Source organism: Microtus oregoni, unplaced genomic scaffold (genome assembly GCF_018167655.1).
Source record: "Microtus oregoni isolate MIOR12 unplaced genomic scaffold, Mior012 000086F_ref0000336, whole genome shotgun sequence".
Lineage (NCBI taxonomy): Eukaryota > Metazoa > Chordata > Mammalia > Rodentia > Cricetidae > Microtus > Microtus oregoni.
Window position 1 is genome coordinate 5220164 of NW_024544552.1, and position 10899 is coordinate 5231062.

The 10899-nt window shown below is 40.6% G+C and overlaps 1 protein-coding gene across 2 annotated transcripts in view; it reads left to right on the forward strand.

Moving 5' to 3' along the window:
- Positions 1–6173, forward strand: part of LOC121442032 (discoidin domain-containing receptor 2) — a 120684-nt gene extending 114511 nt beyond the window's left edge. For both annotated transcript variants that reach the window (XM_041643472.1, XM_041643471.1), the window contains exons 16-18: positions 246–480; positions 1630–1779; positions 5510–6173. In XM_041643472.1, the coding sequence (XP_041499406.1) occupies positions 246–480; positions 1630–1779; positions 5510–5644 (520 nt within the window). In that variant the 3' untranslated portion in view covers positions 5645–6173. The remainder of the gene's footprint in view (positions 1–245; positions 481–1629; positions 1780–5509) is intronic.
- The last annotated feature ends 4726 nt before the right edge of the window (positions 6174–10899 follow it).

Below are 10899 nucleotides of genomic sequence, written 5' to 3' on the forward strand. Positions count from 1 at the left end.
GTCTTTTCTCTGTGGTCATAAGGTCATAAGGACCTGAAAATGGGGAGAGGTGATGTTTAAGGTTCCTGTTGTCGTGGGAAGTCTATTATTGCAGTGAATGATGGGGGAGCTACCCTTTGTGGGGAGCAGGGGAAATCAAACAGATTCCTTAAGAGCGGAGGCAGGATATAGATGGTTCAAGCCTGGTTTGTTGTTTAGAATGTGCCCCTTCACAGCTGCTTTCTCTTTCTTATGCGTGCCTCCAGTTATGCCAACCTGAAGTTTATGGCTACCCAGATCGCCTCTGGAATGAAGTATCTCTCATCCCTTAACTTTGTCCACCGAGATCTGGCCACCCGAAACTGCTTGGTGGGCAAGAACTACACCATCAAGATAGCTGATTTTGGAATGAGCAGGAACCTGTACAGTGGTGACTACTACCGGATCCAGGGCCGGGCCGTGCTCCCCATCCGCTGGATGTCATGGGAGAGCATCTTATTGGTGAGTCTCTACACCCGTGAGCCCTGTCTAGCAGCTGACCCTCTGTTCGGGTGGGAGGCTGGGACAAATGGGAGGCAGCAGGAGGCAAGCCCACAGACCTTGATATTTTCCCTGATTTGAGAGGATCGTCTCTGAACATTTATTTTTATTATTATTATTATTAAAGACTTGCTTATTTCTGGTAAAAAGGTAATACACCATTATTGAAACTTTAGGGAAAAAGTTTAAAAGTATAAGGAATTTAGTACCCTTCCTCCTCTACCCTTCCAACTATTGAATGGTCTTGATTCTAGACCTTTTTTTAAAACCTCAGCCCTCAGGGGGGAGAGGCAGGCAGATCTCTATGAGTTCCGGGCCAGCTTGGTATACAGAGTAAGTTCTAGGACAACTAAAAATACCCAGATAGATAGATAGATAGATAGATAGATAGATAGATAGCATTTTTTTTAAACCTAAAGGTGCTTTGTGATCTTAAAAAAAATGACATATTGGACTACATTCAGGGGTTTCCTACTCCAGTTTTTGCATTATTAAGGCACTTATTAACCAGGATGATTTAGCAAACTTCTCTTATTTTTCTGAGCTAAAAATCAATATCCTCTACAAGTTCATGTCACTATCTTTATTAAATAAAAAATGTGTATTTAATGAAAATGTCATTTTTTTCAAGACTGTGGCTATCACTGAATATGGAAGCAAGAGTCCTCAATCCACCAGGCCTAATTCCATGCACTTGAAACATCTTCCTTTATCCCTACCATCAAAACAGCTGACTTCTCATGCTAACTTTGGCGATTCTCCAGTGTCCCATATCCTACAGGTGGCCCTTCTAGTGTTCAGAGGATGGGTAGCTTACAAGTGTGGGTTCTAGCACTCATAGAGTCCACTGGCTCATGGTCAGTATCCTTTCAGTTCTTGGATGTCATCTCCAAGAGAAACAGAACTAAGCCCAGGTCATGGAGATGGGAGAATGGGCTGCTTTCTAGTAAGGTCATATTGCTGCTTCCAGATCCTCCAGGCAAAACTTGCCAGTTGTCACATTCCTTGTCCTTTGTAGGAGAATACTGATTCCAGATGATGAGCAGATAATGTGCTCTTTTCCTCTTTGTACCTGGCTTACTCTGATTTTGTCTTCTTCTCCTTCAATAGGGCAAGTTCACCACAGCAAGTGATGTGTGGGCCTTCGGGGTGACTCTGTGGGAGACTTTCACCTTTTGCCAGGAGCAGCCCTATTCCCAGCTGTCGGATGAGCAGGTCATTGAGAATACTGGAGAGTTCTTCCGAGACCAAGGGAGGCAGGTATGAACTACTGGGGATGTGAACTGGGGTGCTCTCAAAGGGGAAAGGAAGGTCCCGACTTAGTAGGAAGACCCCAGTTCAAGGACAGAAACAGAATTCTGTTTCTTATGCTCAATCTATTTCTAGATCTAGATTATTTGACTAGTCCACTGGGCGACAAAAAAGAGTGAAGAGAGTTAATGGTATTTGTTTTAAAAGTCTTAGAATAAGATATGGTGTTGGTTTGGGCTGGTGAGCAATGTTTCTGCACTTGCACATCCACAAATAGACCGGGTACCCTGGCCCTTCTCTGGGGAGGCTGGGCCTGCTTATGGAGCCTTTTGGGACTTATGGACTACTGAGCCCCTAAGCTAACAAGTCCGGATTCTCTGAGATATCAAGTTTTCTTTGGTTGGCCAACTATTTAATGCTCTTGAGAGACATAGGACTTAAAGCTTGCTAATAACTAGAGCATTGCAGTCCCTCAGGTGATCTGTTCATAGCAAACCTTACGTCATGGTATCATCAATAGGAAGATGGTAATAGCTGGAGACAGGTTTTGCAGAAGATACAAGTGGGTCCTTTCTGGCTTACCTGGACTTACACAAGAAAATGACAAGAGAGGGGCAAGAATAACACATGGTACATGCTGAAAATGAGAACTGGCAGGGAACTTAATTTTAATCTCAATATTCTTTAGATAGTGTGGTAATAGGTATTCTATCGCCTGTCCTAGTCAGGAGGTGGCTTAGCGTTTCTGTTGCTGTGCTGAAACACCATGACCAAAGGCAAGTTGGGGAGGAAAGGGTTTATTTGGCTTCCACATCCACACCGTAGTCCATCATTGAGGAAGTCAGGGCAGGAACCAGGGGCAGTAGCTGACTCAGAGGCCAAGGAGGAGGACTTACTCCTCATGGCTTGCTCGCCCTGTTTTCTTAAAGAATCTAGGACCACCTCCCCAGGGATGGCCTCACCCACAATAGGCTGGACCCTTCCTGATCAATCACTAATTAAGAAAATGGCCTACTGGCTTGCTTTCAGCCAGATCTTATGGAGACATTTTCTTAATTGAGCTTCTCTCAGGTTACTTAATTGAGGTTTTCTCAGATGACTTATATTATGTCAAGCTGACATAAAACAATCCAGCACAGGAGATAACCGCTCTCTTATTGTGATAAAGCAAACATTTGTCCTTGTCTTTATGAAATATGCAATGGGCCAAGAAAAAAAGTTCCTCTCCCTGGTTTAATCTATTCAAACCATCCTTTAGGGGACACATGGCCATTTAGGAGTTGTACATTCAGTTAGAAAATGGATCCTACTCATCAAAATAATGGTCTTAATTTGAGTGTATCCTAGAATTATATGCGAAGGTAGAGTTATTAAAAGCCTCTTAGTTTTCTTCAAATTATTATTTATCAAGAGAAACCCCGAAGAGTCAGTTTTTATACCAAGGCAAAATTAGATCACCATCCATGCCACAAGAAGAAGGCCTCTAAGTCCTTTCTTCCTCGTTTTACATGAATGTTTGTGATACTAAAAATGATCTCTAAATACCCAAAAGTTATTTCAATTCTATGTTATTCAATTTCACAAGAACGTGTCTTTTCAAACCATCTGATAGCAATTGAAATTCTCATTTCTAATAATCTTCAGAACTTTACTTTTTTTCATTTAGTTTTGGACAGTCTGTGTAAAAAGACCCCCTATTTTTACCTATACAAGATACCAGCAGTGTACCAAATATACATTTTGACCATCTACCAATGGTCAAGCACTGAAGTCGGATATTTGACTGACTCCAGACCAAAGCCAAATATTACCATCATATACTAAGTCATTTCTCAGCTACAACTGGAAATTTTGATAAAAATTATTAAACTTGGCATATCAATGTAAATAACTGATTAAACACAATTTATTAAATTTGACAAAATTTAATTGCTATTGTGTTTATAACTGAAATGTCAGTATTCTTGTTTATCAGCAGCTATATGGCTTCTGTGGTCACTGAACTACACACGTGCTGAAATCATTTTCAAGTAGTTCAACAAGCCTACTGGATACAAGGAAGAGAAAGAACAGCTGGGCTAATGTAAATTCTAGAAGAAATTTTATATTTCGGGTTCATAGCTTAAGAAAATTTTAAACAATTTATCTCCAATTTAAAATGCGTAGACATCTATAGCAAAAATTTCAACCACTATAATGTATTTGACATTTTTGCTTTCAATTTATAGTCACAAGATATGGAGAAATTCCAGACAGCATTTTTTTTCTTGAATTCGCACAGTATAAATAACTATATAAATGAAATAGTTTTAATTTTCTCTTTGGTGTTACAAGAGGTAACAAAATCATATATATGATATGAAGTATTAGGAAATGTAACTTAAATTGTCAAGTTTATAACATTTGAAAGGGTCCTTACCAATTCCTATTATTTACTATTGCAATTTCATTGATGTACATTGGCTTAGAGTGGATTCCGTTGCTATTGCTGTTGTTATTTTTGAGACTGTGCCTTGCTACATTCTGAAGGTAACCTTGAAGTCGGATTCTTCTGCCTGAGCCTCCCGAGTACTGGGATTACAAACCAGCCTCTGCCACATCTGGCATCCTTCTATAATAATTTTTATAAAGTTCTACAGTGGGCACCTCACAAAGAGATCCGCAGCTTTAAGTTTTATCAGTAATATGTGTGAATGCCTCTTATGCTGTACCCTTGTTGGTAATGGTGTCTCTCAAATGCTTGGTCTTTTACAACCATAGTTGTATAACGCGCAGAGCTGTTATGTCTGATTTGATATTCTATCTACTTTGCTATTTTAACAGAAGTAAAAGATTTTGCCTATTAGCCATTTTGCCTGTGAACTAGGCGTTGATGGGCATATGTGATTATTAGACTCTGTAAAGCCCAGCTCCTACGATACATGATACAGGCTGGTGTTGCCTGGGGTAAGGCGGGGCAATGGGAAGTAGTTAATGATTAACTAGGCACAGATATTGTGTTCAGCAGAAGCAATGATACTTTGATGATTCAGGGAACATGGAGCGTTTGAGTGTGGCTAAGTAATCTATCAGTATAACAGGGTATTAAAACTATAGGTAAAGGGATGATAACAGTATATAGAAGACAGAAGACTGGGAATTAAGCAGAGTGGCGTCCTTGTGGAGATGCTAACTGGCAACTTCAGAGCAACATCCTAGCCTGGAGGTAGGGCACAGTGACCACCCTGTCAGTGCAATCTAATCTCGTCTAAATGAGACTAATACAGAGGAGGGGAAACACAGAGGACAATAGCAGGCATTACAAGAATGCGACCTGCATGCCAATTTCTGCATTGGCTGAAATTTTATTCCAAGCAAAGTTGCAATAAAACGTCAAATGCTTTATGGAGCTGAAGTTACAAATGTAATTGACATCTGTTGTATTGGCTCAACCAAGATCCATGCTCACAAATTGGGCATCTGAGCTTGCTTTGCATTGGTCTTATCTTCAGCCTGAAGATAGGGCTCACAGCATGGTCCACCATAAAATACTGCTTAAGGGAACTAGGGAAGACCATGGAAATGGGAAAGGGGCTAATGAGCTAGAACTCCATGATTGAGAAGAATAGATAGAGTCCTCTATCTGTTTCGGTTGTTGAGTTCGATAAGGTAGTGAGGGCATAAATGGAGCTATGGTACAATTTATTCACCTCCTTTCTCTTAATCTGTATTTTCTCTTTTAAATTTTTTGTTTCCAAAGACTTATCTCCCTCAACCAGCCATTTGCCCCGACTCTGTATATAAGCTGATGCTCAGCTGTTGGAGAAGAGAGACCAAGCATCGGCCATCATTCCAAGAAATACACCTTCTGCTTCTTCAACAAGGGGACGAGTGATGTCATCAATGCCTGCCAATGTTCCTGTGGCCCAGGTCCTTCCCACAAGACCTACCACTCACCCACGTTTAAGCCACTTCATCTGGACATTTAATGGACCAAAGAGACAGAAAAGCGTTCACTTTACCCTCTTACTGTCTCTTGCCTCCTCCACTACACTTCCCTATTCCCTACCACTGACTCATATATACTTTTTTACATGAAATAACTAAAAAAGAAAAAAAATAGAGCAGATAAAATTTAGTAAAATAAATATTACTTGATATATCTAAGTGTTAGATAATAAAGGCTAGAAACTCAGATAATTTATAAAGGTTATGCTTATGTTTATAAGTGTGCAGATCCTGCAATATTTTCCATGTCACTTTCTATAGAATACCTTTAGAAAGAAAAACTTGAAGAATACGAATGTCTTGGGAAGCATGAGCTTAGGCATAAGGAAAGGACTTGGTAGCCGTGAAGAATTGCAGGACTTGGTACTCCGCAACTAATGGATGTCTTCTTGACTTGGCCTCTGGACTTGACCCACTCTCAGATCTCTCTGTCTCTCTGTCTCTCTCTGTCTCTCTCTCTCTTGTCAAAGTGAGTGACATGTACTTAAAGGTTCAAAAGCTCTGCTTTGTTTTTTGGAATGAATGTTTTCTTCACTCATGGACAGAGATCAGGGCATGCCTATGAAACAGGTCATATGGGCAGGAAAAATGTCTGTTGTGAGACTTGAAGGACAATACTTATATAGAGAAAAGAAAGATTGCCCGGGATTCTCAGTAGACAGAGTCATAGGAAAGGAGGTCCGTGGAGGATGAATAGTAGCTATCTCTGTTGTTCCCTTGTTCACTTGCTCACTGATTAAAAAGTCAGTAAAAGCCTGATGTTTTGATATTTTAAAGGCTGCTCCTTTAGTCCATCTTTCCCAGTTCTGTTTCTTTCAATATGTGATTCCCCTGTGTGACCTAGAGGCTAGGATTTGAACTTCTCAGGCATAAATATCCAATGCTGTGTACAACGTATAGTAGATCCATTTTGAGTGTTCCAAAAAGGCTGGCCTGGACCTTGAAAAGGAAGATATAGGAAAACTGATTTTCACTCTTTATTTGGGGAAGTATGGAGAGAATCAGAACTTACAGGCAAGAATGGGCTTCCCCAGAGATGGCGAATCTCTCATCTCTGAGAACTTTCAGATATTAGCTGAAGAACTATGCAAAAAAGAGGTTCCTGGCCACTGGATACTTGTGTCTGTATGGGAGAGTCAAAGGATAGCCATTCAGTGTTACTGAATGTGCTTTTGCCATGGAGATGGCGGCCAGCAGCAGAGAAGAGGGTCTAGTTTCAGGATTCGTGGAAACTGATACACCATCAAACAGGAGCTGTCTAAGAGCAGATCCTAAGTTTTCATATTCTAACGACTCTCAGATTCATTGGGAAACTAGAATATAGAAACCTTAAGTCCTGTACAGGAAAACCAAGAAAAGATTACCGAATAAGCTTCCCAAGCTGAGGTAAAATAGCTGTTTCCGTTGTCTACCCAGGCAGCTTGCTCTATGGTCTCTCAAAAGCCTGGCTGTTTCTTGGTTCAGATAACTCCAGGGCACAGCAGAGATGTAGTTCTAATTCTTAAAATTAATTTCTCAGATCCTATTTAGTCATAGTGAATTCCCCTTTCCTGTGGCTTTTGTATCATTTTCTGCTTTAGTCTTTTCCAAGACTAACTTTGGGGTCATTGATTGGAGGAGAGGTAGGTGAGTGTTGGGTTTGGAACTCTGGCCCTCTTTCTGCCTTGAGCCAAGTATGCCATCTTCCCAAGTCTCATTGTCTCTCTGAATCTGTTTCCTTATCTGTCTAAGGAGTAAATTGAATTAGGCAGTCTGGAAATGGAAATCTCTTGGAGTTCTGCTCTGCTTTGTGCTTGCTGGAGAACCAGGTTTGTAACTGATGTAGGCTCAGTTGCTCTCTTGCTCAGAAAAGTGTGGCCAGTAAAAGAGACCCCGAGAGGCAGCATTTTAGAAACGCTGATGCCGGCATCATCTCTGCTCTAGAGTGCCCGGAATTCCCACCCATTATCTCATTTGGTATCTCCAGGGCCAGCCACATCTTGTTCACAACTCTTGGCTCTGCACTCTTTAAGATTCTTTCCCTAATTCGCTTCATTCCTTTACCTGCTATTTAAAAGTCGTGATTAAAATGAAATTCCCTGACTTTGCATCATGGAACTCATCTGTTCCAGGTGACTCTCCGAAACATATCATCATGTACAAGCAGAACTTGTCTTTTCTTTCTTTCTTTCTTTCTTTCTTTTTTTCTTTCTTTCTAACTTTCTTCCTTCCTTCCTTCCTTCCTTCCCTCCTTCCCTCCTTTCTTTCTTTCTTTTTTTTTGTATGAAGAAGGCTCTACCTTCTGGCACTGAGACCTTTGATTTATCGACACAGTTTAGTTTCTATTTATACTTGTAGAGTTGAGCTGTACCAACCTGAGTGACCCAACATGGTAGATGGGAAGGGCTTACCATATAGACTTAACAGGTAGCTCAAATCTGAATTAGAGAAATGAAGGTAGGCTTTAGGAAAGAGAACAGAAACAGACGAGAAACCGTGGGTTATTATTGTTTTCTGAAGTTATTCATGATCATGATATATATATGAACCATTTATGTCAAGATGACCTTTAGACTATCATGTCTCGATTTCTACCTTTATGACAAATGTATTGATAGGCAGTTCCATATATTTTTTAGTGCTGGGAATCAAACCTAGAAACTCACACATACTAGGCAGAGGTTCTATCATTATCTATAGCCTCAGTATCTATGTTCAAATCTTTCCCTGTTGGCCAGACAGATATCTCACTAATTCATGTATGTGATCTAAAGTTGAAAGGAGTGCCCTTAGGGGATGATGCATTGTTAAGGCTATGGAAAAATCACCTGTGAGTGTTCAGGACTGGATGACAAAAGAGGGCTGTGTGCAAGTGTGCAAGAAGTGGTTTTAAAAAGTGGTTACACAAATGTGTGTGTGACTGAATGGAAAGGATGAGGCGAAGATGAGAAAGAAGGTACCATAAAGACAGGTAAGGAGAGATTATAGGAAGACACAGGAGGAGGCAAGCCAGGAAAGGTAGAAACAGGGATGGTGGGGCCATGAAATCAATTTTTGATACCTGAAAGTAAACCCTTGAAAGGAGATCTGAGTGAGATTAGAAAAAGTGACTTGAAAAGAATGAAGGATGAGTAGAAGAAGAAAAACTGGGTGAGAGAGACTGTATTTCTTAAAGTGAAGTCAGGGCTATAGAAGGGATTTTGGCAGAGTTAAGGACGGGGATGGTCTTCATGGATAAAGGCATGTGTAGCCACCAGGGAATGCCCTTTTTATCTCAGGGGAAGTGGGTACAGGAAGCAGTTTGTGCTCCTATTTTTTTCTAGACCACATCTAGTGCTGGTAGCAAGTCAAAGCTGTCTGTGCACTGGGCTTGGTGTTCCACGTGCTATTTTGGCTTGAAGATTTAGGAGTTTGGGAGCTTATGGTTGTGACTTTCAATAATGCTCATCTTTGCTGGAGCCAGAGTGGCCCCAGCAAACATAAAAACAATAGGTGTAAGTTAGACAAGACTAATTCTTGTCTGATTTTTAAACAGAGGCATGTGACATGTTGGAAACATGTTTTTCTAGCCCCACCCAGGCATCCACAAGAAAACCAGGATGTGAGGCTTGGCCATGTGTTTTAAGTAAAGAAGAGAAAGAGGGGAGTGTCAGGATGAAGGGAACAGGGGAAGATGCTCTGAGCACATACACTAAAAGACAGAAGAATATTTTTATCCCAAAATACAAAATGAAGAGAATTGCAGTACATTAGTTATGATGACTTTGATCCTAAGTTGAATTCATGGGTCTGGTGTTTTCTGTCATAGTCCTCTTTTCTTTGTTTTGAAGCCCATGTCCTTGGGCGCTGCATTGGGTAAGCCCCTATCGTCTTGACAAGATGCAGATTCTAGTCTACTCTGGGAAATCCTTTTGAACTGAAGTTTCATATTCTAGAAACAGATGAATGTCATTGGCACTCAATGAATTATTTGGGATCCTGAATTAAGAAGGAAGGAAACTGGGTAGTTAATAAGGACTTGATTCCGAGCAGATTTGGGCTCTGTTCTCTAATGAGCTGAGTAGGCTGGCAGAAAAAGACCGAGGAGCCACCAGTTAGCTGTCCCATACGTCTCAGATACTTGTTATATTCAGATGATCTGAAACTTGAAAGAAGTTACAAAAGAATCAGTTCAGCACGGGCTTACCCTGGATCTGGTTTCCTTCTGCTGATAATATTTTAGTCTATTTTCTTCCATCAAAACCATTGTCTGCTTGGAGCCATTTTCAAAACTGAACTTGGATTTCACCAGTTTTCCTGCCTTGTACTCATTTGCTCATTGGACATCACCGCTGTTGGTTCATAACCTGGCCTTGGGGGCACACGGCAGGAAGGAGCCTAGATATTATTCGACAAACGTTGAGAGAAACCAGCAGTTGGCAAGCCCATTCACCAGTGAACAACATCTCATCTATTTGCTAAATTCACTTTCAATTAACGTTCATCATTGCTGGGCCCAGAAAGGCCATAGCCTTCCACACCAATCATATGAAATGATTAGTTCTTCGGTTGGCACCCCCAAACAATCCAAGAACAACTTAAGAAGATTAATAATATAAAAGGCTTTCAGGCAGAAGGAAATTCTAAACAGAAGAATGGAGCTTTTGTTGGTGACAAGGAGGCTTTAGGGTAAAGCAGTACTTTGGTCAAGAATTAAGTGATACTTATTGGAAGCAGGGATAGTTTTTGGGTAGACTATAATACAAATATAAACCCCTAATGGGAGATAAAACACCCTTTTCAGAGTAGCGGGGAAGTCTCATTTGCTTAAATGTTCATCCTTAAATGTCCTAATAGCTGCTGAATTAAATTCAAGCTTCCTACGGAAAAGTTGAAACTCTAGTTTAAAGGGTCATGACTTTGGGTTTTCTGCTGGCCATTTTTAAGCTGCCCTGCTTAAGGGCTACATGATAATAACTGTCTGTGGCTTATGAAGTTCCTAGCACACAAGTGAATATTTTGTGAATTTTATGTTTTCAGTGAATAAAGTATGGAAAAATTGTTATGTATCACAAGTGTGAATTTTGGGAGAAGTGCTCTGTTAAAACATAAAAAGAAAAGGGAAGAAAGTGTCCTGCAGCATGTACCCCCTTGTGTCTTGTGGTGGTGACGCTGATTCAGACA